The sequence below is a fragment of the Coregonus clupeaformis genome, chromosome 36 (genome assembly GCF_020615455.1).
Source record: "Coregonus clupeaformis isolate EN_2021a chromosome 36, ASM2061545v1, whole genome shotgun sequence".
NCBI classification, from domain to species: Eukaryota; Metazoa; Chordata; class Actinopteri; order Salmoniformes; family Salmonidae; genus Coregonus; species Coregonus clupeaformis.
Window position 1 is genome coordinate 9,050,102 of NC_059227.1, and position 14,552 is coordinate 9,064,653.

The 14,552-nt window shown below is 44.1% G+C and overlaps 1 protein-coding gene across 2 annotated transcripts in view; it reads right to left on the reverse strand.

Annotated features, from left to right (window-relative positions):
- The window catches only part of LOC121552659 (calcipressin-2), a 112,464-nt gene that overhangs the window by 14,736 nt on the left and 83,176 nt on the right, over window positions 1–14,552 (reverse strand). For both annotated transcript variants that reach the window (XM_041865651.2, XM_041865652.1), the window contains 2 exons: window positions 6,463–6,636; window positions 5,257–5,428 (listed from right to left, as the gene is read on the reverse strand). In XM_041865651.2, the coding sequence (XP_041721585.1) occupies window positions 5,257–5,428; window positions 6,463–6,636 (346 nt within the window). The remainder of the gene's footprint in view (window positions 1–5,256; window positions 5,429–6,462; window positions 6,637–14,552) is intronic.

Below are 14,552 nucleotides of genomic sequence, written 5' to 3' on the forward strand. Positions count from 1 at the left end.
ATTACATTTAGCACACTAGCACAGCCCCTCTGATGGCATGAAAAACAGGCAGACTGGAGCAGAGTGGAGTGAGGGAGGATAGGATACATTCTGACTTGTGTGCTGTTCTTTAAATCAAAAGTGATGTCTCATGTCTAAACTGGTGAGAGATACTGTATTACAGACAGACAAGTTGCTCCATCTCATATTTCAGTGTGTGTGAAATGCTTTTTAAATCAATACATTTCATAGGAAGTCTACTGGGCAGTATTGCATAGTCCGTGACAGACATTTTTATTTTTTTTCACCTTTATTTAACCAGGTAAGCCAGTTGAGAACAAGTTCTCAACTGCGACCTGGCCAAGATAAAGCAAAGCGGTGCGATAAAAACAACACAGAGTTACATATGGGGTAAACAAAACAAAGTCAAAAATACAACAGAAAATATATATACAGTGTGTGCGAATGTAGTAAGTTATGGAGGTAAGGCAATAAATAGGCCATAGTGCAAAATAGTTACAATTTCGTATTAACACTGGAATGATAGATGTGCAAATAGAGATACTGGGGTGCAAATTAGCAAAATAAATACCAATATGGGGATGAGGTAGTTGGGTGGGCTAATTTCAGAATGGCTGTGTACAGGTGCAGTGATCGGTAAGCTGCTCTGACAACTGATGCTTAAAGTTAGTGAGGGAGATAAGAGTCTCCAGCTTCAGAGATTTTTGCAGTTCGTTCCAGTCATTGGCAGCAGAGAACTGGAAAGAATGGCGGCCAAAGGAGGTGTTGGCTTTGGGGATGACTAGTGAGATATACCTGCTGGAGCGCAGACTACGGGTGGGTGTTGCTATGGTGACCAGTGAGCTAAGATAAGGCAGGGATTTTCCTAGCAGTGATTTATAGATGACCTGGAGCCAGTGGGTTTGGCGACGAATATGTAGTGAGGGCCAGCCAACAAGAACGTACAGGTCACAATGGTGAGTAGTATATGGGGCTTTGGTGACAAAACGGATGGCAATGTGATAGACTACATCCAATTTGCTGAGTAGAGTGTTGGAGGCTCTTTTGTAAATGACATTGCCGAAGTCAAGGATCGGTAGGATAGTCCGTTTTACGAGGGCATGTTTGGCAGCATGAGTGAAGGAGGCTTTGTTTGCGAAATAGGAAGCTGATTCTAGATCTAACTTTTGATTGGAGATGCTTAATGCGAGTCTGGAATGAGAGTTTACAGTCTAACCAGACACCTAGGTATTTGTAGTTGTCCACAAATACAACAGTGTGTGAAAACTACGTTCTTGTTTAAAAACTTTGACCTGTGTCATTGCCAGGGTATATAACAAAGTATTGAGAAACTTTTGTTATTGACCAAATACTTATTTTCCACCATAATTTGCAAATAAATTCATAAAAAATCCTACAATGTGATTTTCTGGATTTTTTTTCCTCAATTTGTCTGTCATAGTTGACGTGTACCTATGATGAAAATTACAGGCCTCTCTCATCTTTTTAAGTGGGAGAACTTGCACAATTGGTGGCTGACTAAATACTTTTTTCCCCCACTGTATCTATGAGGGTGCCCATGTTTACAGATTTAGGGTTGTACCTGGTAGGTTCGTTGATAATTTGTGTGAGATTGAGGGCATCTAGTTTAGATTGTAGGTTGGCCGGGGTGTTAAGCATATCCCAGTTTAGGTCACCAAGCAGTACGAACTGAGGATAGATGGGGGGCAATCAGTTCACATATGGTGTCCAGGGCACAGCTTGGGGCTGATGGGGGTCTGTAGCAAGCGGCAACAGTGAGAGACTTATTTCTGGAAAGGTGGATTTTTAGAAGTAGAAGCTCAAACTGTTTGGGCACAGACCTGGATAGTACGATAGAGCTCTGCAGGCTCTCTCTACAGTAGATTGCAACCCCACCCCCTTTGGCAGTTCTATCGAGACGGAAAATGTTGTAGTTGGGGATGGACATTTCTGAATTTTTGGTGGCCTTCCTAAGCCAGGATTCAGACACTGCTAGAACATCAGGGTTGGCGGAGTGTGCTAACGCAGTGAATAACTCAAACTTAGGGAGGAGGCTTCGGATGTTAACGTGCAAGAAACCAAGGCTTTTACAGTTACAGAAGTCAACAAATGATAACGCCTGGGGAGTAGGTGTGATACTGGGGGCTACACGGCCTGGGTTAACCTCTACATCACCAGAGGAACAGAGAAGGAGTAGAATAAGGATACGGCTAAAGGCTTTAAGTAATGGTCTTCTAGTGTGTTGGGTACAGAGAAATAAAGGGGCAGATTTCCGGGCATTGTAGAATAGATTCAGGGCATTATGTACAGACAAGGATATGGAAGGATATGAGTACAGTGGAGGTAAACCTAAGCGTTGGGTAACGATGAAAGAGATAGCATCACTGGAGGCACCGATTGAGTCGGTCTCCGTGTGTATGGGGGGTGGGACAAAGGAGCTATCTAAGGCAGGTTGAGCTGGGCTGGGGGATCTACAGTGAAATAGTACAATAAGAAATTACCAAAACAGCAATAAGCAAGGCATATTGACATGGGAGAGAGAGCTAAGACAACAGCTGGTAATGGCGACAAAGTTTGGGCTGAGGCTAGACATAAACAGGATGCGGTACCGTATAAAGGAACAGTCCAGCAGGCATCAGCTGTATAGCGGAGTTATCATATGGTCCGGTGAACAGCAATAGGAGAGTTCGGAGGTAGTTCGGGGGCTGCTACAGCACTGGCGAGCAAGAGGCCACGGCTTGCGTGTACTAGCGGGCTGGGGCTAGCAGATGGATCTTCGTGGTCGACGTCGTAACGGGAAGCCTGTTGAAACCACATCAGACGATTTTGTCGGCAGACCAGTCGTGTTGGATCGGCGGGGCTCCGTGTCAACACTAGGACCGCTAACGGTGGCTAATAGCAAGTAGCTAGTTAGCTGGCTACTCCCATCCGGTAGACAGAGAGGTAGATTGCCGGGATATGGGCCTGGCTCGAGGCTAGCTCAAGGCTAACTGGTGCTTGCTTCGGGGGCAGTGGTGATTAGCCAACAGCAACATCCATTCGGTTGCGGCTAGCTAGATGCGATCCGGTGTTAATGTCCAGTCATTCAGTTATGCAGAAAATCCGATGTTCTGGGTGAAAACCGCTAACGGTGGCTAATAACAAGTAGCTAGTTAGCTGGCTAGCTAGTTTCAACTGGAGATTCTAGATAAAAGGTAAGTCAATAATAGAATCTGTTCCACATTGAGTGAGGCGGGTTGCAGGAAAGTATATTTTGTAGAAGGATGAAAAGTTTGATAGGGAAATGTATGAAAAATACAAAAAAATACAAAAACCAGGCTATTTACACGGACACACAACAAAGAACACGACCGCACTGCTACGCCATCTTGGATCTAAATACAGAGTTATTTTAGATGAACTCTCCCCTCTGGGACAATACAATAATGTGACACACAATCTTGTGTGGAATGTCCTTCCTCAGTTTAAATACATGTGTAAATAGCTTGTTGCCTGTAATAAACCTGGTAGAACACATTCCCCATGGGAACAGTACTTAATCAGACCAACAGCTGGGGTTGACCTGACTGACTCTTGTGAAATGGACGGTCACATCCTGAGCGGTCATCTACTCTGTCGGTCAATGTATGTGGTCCACTACAAACACTAACTGGACCCCTGGACATGACATGGTCATAAACGCCAGAACACAACCTTCCCTATACTCTGAAGTGGAAAGATACAGGAGTTGATACTCTTGTTATGATCATAAAGAATTTTGAAGGACTCAAAGGGTTTTACATTGTATGGGAGTAAAACTTCCTGATGTCTCTATACTGCATCTGAAGGTCAACTGTGGTCCAGCTCATATAAATTATCCTTCACTCTCAGTCTTTGTTGTTCTGAGTGTGTCTATGCCCTTGTTCTGTACACAGAGGGCTGAATTAGGGCTGATTATAGAACAGACAGTGATTGATGCCAGAGGACCTATTCTATGAATACTAATCAGTTTAAAAAGGTACAGGTTCTGACCGGTGTGACTTGAGACCATCAATCCTTTAAAGCGGCAACCTGCAGTTGCTACATCCATTTTGAGACTTTTAAATTAATGAAATATATCCATTGATTCTTGAAGAATATAACTTTTAAATGCCTCATAAACTTAGTTAAACTGTCGTACCCAATCATCTTTTTTTACTCATTTGTTTATAAACATAAACACTGTATTGCCTCAAAACACGGTTAAAACTATAATTCTGATATCATGGATGGTCAGTCCTTGTATCCATAGCTCTGTCCATGAGTTTGAGAGTAGTTACATTTCTCCAGTCAAACCCTCAGCTGTTCACCAAATCAGTGGCAGGGAGCCACTTAGTTATTGTTTGAACTGCAGATTGCCATTTTAAAACAAAAATTATTTGACCTGATGCCCTGCTTGAACGAGGGGAGGTGCTCTAGGATGTCCAATTACATGACGCTCACGTAGCACTGGATATATTTACAAAGTGGCTATATTTACAGAGTGGATATATTTACAGACTGGATATATTTACAGAGTGGCTATATTTAAAGACTGGATATATTTACAGAGTGGCTATATTTAAAGACTGGATGTATTTACAGAGTGGCTATATTTAAAGACTGGATATATTTACAGAGTGGCTATATTTACAGAGTGGCTATATTTAAAGACTGGATATATTTACAGAGTGGCTATATTTAAAGACTGGATATATTTAAAGACTGGATATATTTAAAGACTGGATACATTTACAGAGTGGATATATTTAAAGACTGGATATATTTACAGAGTGGCTATATTTAAAGACTGGATATATTTACAGACTGGATATATTTAAAGACTGGATATATTTACAGAGTGGCTATATTTACAGAGTGGCTATATTTAAAGACTGGATATATTTAAAGACTGGATATATTTAAAGACTGGCTATATTTACAGAGTGGCTATATTTACAGAGTGGCTATATTTAAAGACTGGATATATTTACAGAGTGGCTATATTTAAAGACTGGATATATTTACAGAGTGGCTATATTTAGTGAGAGAGGGAACGAGAGGGAGAATAACAAAGCTAGCAAGCAAGAGGATGAGACAATAGAAAGATCAGAGAGAATGGGAGACATAAATTATTGAGAGAATGAAACAGGGAGAGTAATTTAAAGATGAGAGAAGGATTGAGACTGACAAACTAAAACTGACAGCAAGCGGTTTCTCTGTAAGAAACAGTATGTACTATATAGTGGTATGACTCACCGGGGCCCAGTTTGGCCACAGCATAGAGCAGGTCGTAGTTGATGACGGCCGTGGCCTCGTCTATCTGCTGCCAGCCAATGGGCGGTGAGCCAGGAGGGGAGATGAGGAACTGTTTAGAGGGCTGAGGAGGAGCCAGGTGCAGGTTATCACTGTCTGATACTGGGTTCTGAACCTGAGGGAGGGAGGGAGGGAAAGAGAGAGGGAGAGAGAAAGAAACCAATTCTTAATGAATAGGTTTGAATCCAACGTCTCTTAGTAATGGGCTTGAACAAAAACCTAGTCTACAGGGGTACAGACCCACATCATCGCCACCAGGCCTGTCATTTTATTTTATTTTGACATTTTAGTCATTTAGCAGACGCTCTTATCCAGAGCGACTTACAGTTAGTGAGTGCATACATTTTCATACTGGCCCCCCGTGGGAAACGAACCCAGAACCCTGGAGTTGCAAGCGCCATGCTCTACCAACTGAGCTACAGTTGGTAGTTAGTCATCTTGACTAAAGGCTAATAGGCCTAAATTAGTGCAGATCACATGCAAATTAACCTAATGTAGCAGGCGTAGAAAGACAGCTGAGCGGAGTCCCCACTTTTCAGGGGAAACGGAGGTTAGGTTGATATTAGGTAATCTCTAACTGGAGAATAACTCATGGACTTCTTTCTGCCTCAGCGGAGTGTTTAAGACCCTGATAGCCTTTGGGAAAGGAATTAGACAGGCCTATTGGCTAATGTGGAGCAATCACATGCTGCTGCAAGAAGGACGGCACACACACACACACACACACACCCTGGAGAGGCTTTTAAAGTTAGTCACACTGCATCGGTGACAAAACGTACACATTTTCCATAAACACATTTATTCCCCTGAACTATATACCATAACTAAAGCTAGTGACAATGTGTCTTAATTCCTCTGTCTGCATGCTACATGTTGCTTGTTCTATGTTGCTCTGCATGTGCTCACTGCTCATGGTTTGTCTGCATTATTATTCTAATTGTTTTTAATAACCTGCCCAGGGGCTGCGGTTGAAAATTAGCCGGCTGTCTAAAACCGGCACTTTTACTGAAACGTTGATTCATGTGCACTGTCCCTGTAAAAATATAAATAAACTCCTTCCAACAATAGGTAACAGAACTATCATAAGGGTAAATCAAAGTCACAGTCTATGGCAGTCAGTTCTGCTTGTTGTACTGTATAACTACTGACCTGGGCGAAGTAGAGTTTGAGCTTCTTGCCCCTGAAGGGCGTTTCGTGCAGCTCTATCCTGGCGCTGGCGGCAGCTTTGGGGTTGCTGAAGTTGAGGCGGACACGCCGGAAACTCTTGAACAGCTGGAATGTCACCCGCTCATCATAGGACAGGAACAGAGCCTCGAACATCTCCTGAACCAAGACAATAAAGAGAGACAAAAACAAACCACAGATGAAGTTGTGCATAATATAGTTTCAGGTGGTAAATGCCAAAGCATGAATAATTCAGATAGTCATACAGTAAGCCCTGAGGGAGAGAGACAATAAGCAGTGTCTGGGGTGAGGTTCCATATTTATCACAGCTGCAGCCTCCACCAGTACCAACAGAATCCTTTCTCCAGGTAATAACCTGTTTATCATGCACAGAGGATGCTGCAGGTTTCTGTGTTGTTTTATTGGGTGTAGTCTAGATTATGTCTTCTGTTGCCGACCAAATAAATCACCCATTCATTAAGCCTGGCCAGAGAAGAGCAGGAGAGAGAGAGGGGAAAACATTTGTGTGTATGCATGTGTGTGTTTGCGCGCACATACGTACGTGTACGTGTGTGTGAGTGTGTGAGTGTGTGAGTGTGATTGGAATCTATCCGCTCGCTTAGCATTCATTTCCTGCTGGGGAGCAGAGCTAATGAAAGGTGTCTTATCTGAGCATCATCTCCCAGACCTGCCCTGGGCTCCATAGAGAAGAGAGAGAGAGAGAGAGAGAGAGAGGGGAGAAGTGTAGTGGATATGGACACAGCGAAGGCAGAGTTGGGGGAGACAGGGACGCAGGGTGGAGGAAAGAGGAGAAGAGAGGAGAAAGAAAGAGGAAGAGGTAGTCATTTCCTCAGACCAGGGGGAATCTCCCACAACCTCAGGGCTCTACAGCCTGATCGCTAACACAACATCTCTGTTACTGTAGCTATGTCTGACCTCTATAACCCCACCTCATAACCCCAGGATAGAATTCATAGGTTATAGCCAGACCAGGTTATATAGGGATGATTGTGTCAAACACTGAATTCTGTGAATTAAGACACTCAACCAAAAAGGAAATCTCCCACCTCAGTTAACTCATACGACTTGTACTTTTCCCAAATGAGACATTCGTTCACAATAACAAGCAGGTTTTAAACACAGCATTAAAGACAGAGCAGAGCATATGGCCTATTTCCCCTCCTTCCTCCCTCCCTCCTTCCTTCCACATGGTGGTGAGCTGAGCTGCTGTTCTAGCAGACTCTAAACGAGCCACCTCATTTAGCCAGTAATGAGTGTGAAGATGAGTACTTTTAAAGAGATAATCTGGTACTTAACTGTGCATCTGAAAAAATATTTGCGCATGTGTAAAAAACAACAACACTTGAACAGGGATTTCATTCATCTCTCTCATGTTTAAAGACAGCCACTATATCCTCCTTAGAAGGATCAGCAATAGTGAGACTGCATGGGCAGGTTACAGAGAGCATGTTCATGCAATGTACAATCAATTCAATGGATCTTTTGTTAGTCAGTTAATACATTCCGTGCCAAGGAAGATTTTTAGATTCAGCTGTGCTCCATCAAATAAACAATGTGACCACATAACATTGTTAAAAGACAACTGTTAAAACTAGTCTGACAGAATAGTTAGTTCCAAGATGTCACATCTCACTCCCATCAAAACATCTATTCACTACACTTTGAGTCAGTCAGATACAATAGTCGTCTATCAGCACGCCTGACAAAGAGAGCGTATTGGCAGCTCGTTATGTCAGAGCCGGTGACAGATGGAAATATGACTTCCTTGGTGGAGCTGGTCGTCACTTTCCAAACTAGTAAATATGTCTCAGAGCTTGTTTCCTGTCAGCGTGTGTGAGATCGGTGGCGTGTAGCAGGCTCCTGATGCCGAGTGAGTGTACTGTATGTGTCCTGGGAGCTGACAGCTGGGACTGGTATGTGTCTGTCCTGACTGGGTGGGTGGAGATGAGTGGTGACAGCTCAGTTCAACTTGCTGTACTACTCCCCTCTGACAGGTGAGGGGGTGTAGAATAGAGCTGTATGGTAGAGGAGTACCTGGCTCACTGCAGGTGCCTTGGATCAGCACTTTAACAGTTTCCCTCTGCGTTGTCGGAGTTGTGTGAATTAATACAGCAGCAAATGTTGCTGCTTCACTTTAGAAGTGGTCCTCTGTAGCTCAATTGGTAGAGCATGGGGCTTGTAACGCCAGGGTAGTGGGTTCGATCCCCGGGACCACCCATACGTAAAAATGTATGCACACATGATTGTAAGTCGCTTTGGATAAAAGCGTCTGCTAAATGGCATATTATTATTATAGAAGTGTGTTCAACATTTCACCTCGGTAGCATGTTCTTCTGCCTTTCAATAAGCCAGAGCAGTAGGATGATGTTGCCCCCTTGACACTGATAAGAGGTCACTTTTGCATTCCTCTCCCGGAGAAGTATGTGGCAGGGTCTACAGACAATCACGGACTACAAAAGGAAAACCAGCCACGTCGCCGAGACTGACGTCTTGCTTCCGGACAAGCTAAACACCTTCTTTGCTCGCTTTGAGGATAACACAGTGCCACTGACGCGGCCCGCTACCAAGGACTGTGGGCTCTCCTTCTCCGTGGCTGACGTGAGTAAAACATTTAAACGTGTTAACCCTCGCAAGGCTGCTGGCCCAGACGGCATCCCTAGCCGCATCCTTAGAGCATGCGCAGACCAGCTGGCTGGTGTGTTTACAGGCATATTCAATCTCTCCCTATCCCAGTCTGATGTTCCCACATGCTTAAAGATGGCCACCATTGTTCCTGTACCCAAGAAAGCAAAGGTAACTGAACTAAACGACTATCACCCCGTAGCACTCACCTCTGTCATCATGAAGTGCTTTGAGAGACTAGTCAAGGATCATATCACCTCTACCTTACCTGCCACCCTAGACCCACTTCAATTTGCTTACCGCCCCAATAGAACCACAGACGATGCAATCGCCATCACTCTGCACACTGCCCTATCCCATCTGGTCAAGAGGAATACCTATGTAAGAATGCTGTTCATTGACTATTGCTCAGCATTCAACACCATAGTACCCTCCAAGCTCATCATTAAGCTTGAGGCCCTGGGTCTGAACCCCGCCCTGTGCAACTGGGTCCTGGACTTCCTGACGGGCCGCCCCCAGGTAGTGAAGGTAGGAAACAACACCTCCACTTCGCTGATCCTAAACACTGAGGCCCCACAAGGGTGCGTGCTCAGCCCACTCCTGTACTCCCTGTTCACCCATGACTGCGTGGCCAAGCACGCCTCCAACTCAATCATCAAGTTTGCAGACGACACAACAGTAGTAGGCTTGATTACCAACAATGACGAGACCGCCTACAGGGAGGAGGTGAGGGCTCTGGGAGTGTGGTGCCAGGAAAATAATCTCTCACTCAACGTCAACAAAACAAAAGGAGATGATCGTGGACTTCAGAAAACAGCAGAGGGTGCACCCCCCTATCCACATCGACAGGACCACAGTGGAGAAGGTGGAAAGCTTCAAGTTCCTTGGCGTACACATCACTGACAAAACGGAAATGGACCACCCACACAGACAGTGTGGTGAAGAAGGCGCAACAGAGCCTCTTCAACCTCAGGAGGCTAAAGAAATTTGGCTTGGCACCTACAACCCTCACAAACTTTTACAAATGCACAATAGAGAGCATCCTGTCGGGCTGTATCACCGCCTGGTACGGCAACTGCACCGCCCGCAACTGCAAGGCTCTCCAGAGGGTAGTGCGGTCTGCCCAATGCATTACCGGAGGCAAACTACCTGCTCTCCAGGACACCTACAGCACCTGATGTCACAGGAAGGCCAAAAAGATCATCAAGGGCCTCAACCACCCGAGCCACTGCCTGTTCACCCCGCTATCATCCAGAAGGCGAGGTCAGTACAGGTGCATCAAAGCTGGGACCGAGAGACTGAAAAACAGCTTCTATCTCAAGGCCTTCAGACTGTTAAACAGCCATCACTAGCACATTAGAGGCTGCTGCCTATAGACATAGACTAGAAATCACTGGCCACTTTAAGAAATGGAACACTAGCCACTTTAATAATGTTTACATATCTTGCATTACCCATCTCATATGTATATACTGTATTCTATACTATTCTACTGTATCTTAGTCCATGCCGCGCTGACATCGCTCGTCCATATATGTATATATTCTTAATTCATTCCTTACTTAGATTTGTGTGTATTGGGTATATGTTGTGAAATTGTTAGATATTACTTGTTAGATATTACTGGACTGTCGGAGCTAGAAGCACAAGCATTTCGCTACACCCGCAATAACATATGCAAAACATGTGTATGTGACAAATACAATTAATTTGATTTGAGATCAAAATCGAGGCAAACTGCTCCTAGATCTGTACCTAGAAGCAACTTCTAGCCAGAGTTAAGGCAAAAGCAGACATAATGTCCCTCCCTGTGTTGCGTCCAACTCATGAACATTAGACTGTGTTCCCTCTGTGTACAACAACATTCCAGTTGAGGTGATGTATCCATCTCCAGGAGTCTAGAGGCTCAGACCCACACCACACAGAGGAGGGAAGTGTTCCATCAGCAGCAGGCCAGTGTGTGGATCTGAGCTTGCTTAGCATGGAACTTGTCACACATGAAACCTGATCCACCAATCAGTAACATCACCCTCTGGGTCAGGTTTACGTTCCATCACTAGGGCTTTAGCTTACATAGGCCTAATGGCATTAAAATACCTAGCCTGTTCTTTAGTCTGTTCCGCAGAGAGGGCATTGTGAGTGTAATTTGAGAATAGATCACATTCCTTTACAAATATGGACAGCGAGGTGAGGAGTGGAGGAGAGGAAAAGCGAGGGAGGGTTTCGTTGGAGCTGGAATGGAGAGAACATAGCTTTCTAAAAATACTCCTCTCCCGCCCGCCCGCCGACCGATCGATGCATTACCAAAGAACCGGTGGGCGCATACCTCCTAGTTAAGGAAATGGCTCAGGCACATTACTGGTGGAATAATGCACGTTGTTCAGGAGGAGAGATTGATAAAAAGTGTAATTCTGAGGTAGGTAGTTAGAGAGACTGAGGCGGAGGCCTTGATGTCATCTAGACGGGCATGTTTGTGTGTGGTGTACAGAAATAGTTGTGATAAAGAGAGTATAACCTCTCTGACATCACTCATATGGGTGATGAGTGTGTGTGTGTGGGGTGTGTGGGGGCTAAGTACTGAAGGCTTTCAGGACACTTATCACCCTAATGGTGAGTGAGAGTGAGTCCATAATAAACGAATCAAACACTGTGGAGGATCTCAAGACAAATAATGTCAGCGAAGTGATTAGGAAAGAGGGTGTTAGATTGGACGGGCAGGAAGGATGTGCGAGGCCCATTATTTGTCTGGAGCTGCTTCCAGAGGCGTAACTAGGTGAGGATGCATCAAAGCTGCTCTTATCCAAGGCAATACAAAATACATGAAGGAAATGACAATGATCTTGCAGAAGCATTACTGTAGTTCAATTTCAATAATGATTATATTTCATTACTGTAGTTCAACATCACACATTTTGGTTCCTCTCTAGGTTTCTTTCTAGGGAGTTTCTCCTAGCCACTGTGCTTCTATATCTGCATTCCTTGCTCTTTGGGTGTTTAGGCTGGGTATTTATATAAGCACTGATGTAAAAGGGGCTTTATAAAATACATGTGATTGAGTGATTGGTTTGATTTTCTCCTCCAGTGATAGTGAAGGCTGGCAGTAGTCTGAGGCATATTGAATTTCACAGACTGAATGTTACTGTATTTCAAAGCAACGTCCCTGCAATACTGAGACATCCAGGTAGAATGCATTAGATATTCTCTACCGTAGTGTGATGTGTCATATTACTTTAAGAGCAGGGAAAACAAATGCATATGACTCATACAACCTCTAGAAACACCACAGAATCCTATAATCTTATAATTAGACACATTCTGACTGCAGAATGAGTAAGATATGCACACACACAAGGTTATTCATAACTATATTTAACCCCTGCAAAGCTATTTATATATCACTTTGAGAACGACACAGAGTTGACTCATTGGCAAGACAGGGGATCTGACTACTTTTCCAAAGCAATGATCTGTCTGAAGGTATAAACTATTATCTAATATTCTGATGTAGAACCATCCAAACTTAGTCCATGGATGACAGGGGGAGTAGGGGAGAGGAGGAAATTGAGCTCATCTTGCATACTGCTTTGTGTATCAGAGCTGATGAGTTGGAAAGTGATGGTGCTCATATGGGGGTTATATGTTTAGATCAGGTGATGTGACCGGGTGACAGAACTAGGTAAAAAGAGACCTACTGCTACACACAGTTCCCGATAGAGTGAAGCCTGTTAAGAGCAAAGCATGAGGTGCCATTTTGCTAACTGTTGCCATGGGGTTATGCAACATCAACATATTTCAATAAATGTAGCACAAGTAGCACAACGAACAATAACACTCAACATAAACAAAGATGACCTAGAAAATATTACTCTGCATGAAAAAGACCAGTCCACTGAAACTCATTACCCTTCGACAACATTGACACAAGCCAAAGACAATAGGAGAATTTCTGCGCTAAAGTAAAGCACACAACGGAGGTACGCTGGGAATGTAGAGCAGCTTCCAGTATTTCAGCGTTACGACTCAGAGTTGTCCTGTGCTGTGCTCTCTCTGCACTCAGAATGTTAACGAGAAACAGCCTGTGTTCTGTTCCTACATTGTTTTCACTGGAGATTCCAGACACAGCGTTCCAGAACACTCTTACAGCATTCCCAACCAGGAGGGACTGACTGGGAGCAACATTCCACTACAGAGGACAGACAGGAATGACTAGGACATGGCTAATCCATCTTAACTGACCTTCCAAGTGACCTGAGGCTTTAGCTGGGCCAGACTGACTGATTGTACATTCCAGATGAGGATTTCAGCACACTCAATATTGCTAGTGATTGAATAAATATGCATTAAGTATGCTACAGATGTAGGATCTTAATTTGATCAACCTGTTGCAGGAGAAGAGGGTGAGAAGATTAAGAACTCCTTGCGTTTCTCTTTGGGGAGACAGTGAGGAGATCTGGCATGAGAAAGAGGGTAACATTGTGTTCCCAAAGACTTGCCCTAGCTCCTTTTAGGCCCAGGACCGAGAGAAATACACAAAGAAAATGTATTCTGAAAGCGAGCAAGCAGCATTTTCCATGGAGGAGAATGGCTTGGTCACCACTAGCATCTTTTTAAAGGTACCAACTCAGTATCTCACTCTTCAGATGAGTCTCAGAGGCCCAGGAGGCATAGAGTATTCTGTTGTCTCTTCCATCTAACATCAACATGGAAGAGATATTGCATAACTAGGTCCATGAGTGTTTTTGAACACCTGACTTGACCAGGAAAAGGTCACATGGTCTTGATCACATGGTCAGGTCACAGGGTCAGGAAAAACTCCTGGCCCTAACCGTAACATATGGGTGAATAGGAGTTGACGATGACTTAACTGTGTAATGTGTATGCTATGATGCAGAACTGTCATTGCCTAGGCCTACTGCTCACACTATGATGATGTGACCAACACAATCCTTCCAAGAAAATTGCGGCCATGGTGTAAAGTATCCATTCAAGTGGGTCTTACTGTCCACACTATTTATGCTGGTTTAGTTACAGACCACAAAGCCTTTAGTGGCGTGATTCCCGTGCTGAATCAGCTGAGGAGCGTATTTGTGGGTTATGATGATATTTGGCATGAGATTGAAAGGGAAAGTAAACCCTCCTGGGAACAAGGTGAGGAGACCGTACCGTAGCAGTGGTTATGGCAACACGCTAAACACGGGGACACAACACTGGTTGCCAACATACTATAGTGTGTTTGAGAGATTCATACCGCTTGCACAATAGAACACATCCATTATGTAGAGCTATGGAGGCTATCAGGATTACTCTGCTTACTGGAACTCCAGGTCCACCTACCACGCAAAAGAGGTTTCTAACCTCAAGGGGCTTTTCCTGGTTAAATAAAGGCTAAATAAATAAAAACTCCAACATATACAACCTGAGAAATGTCACTT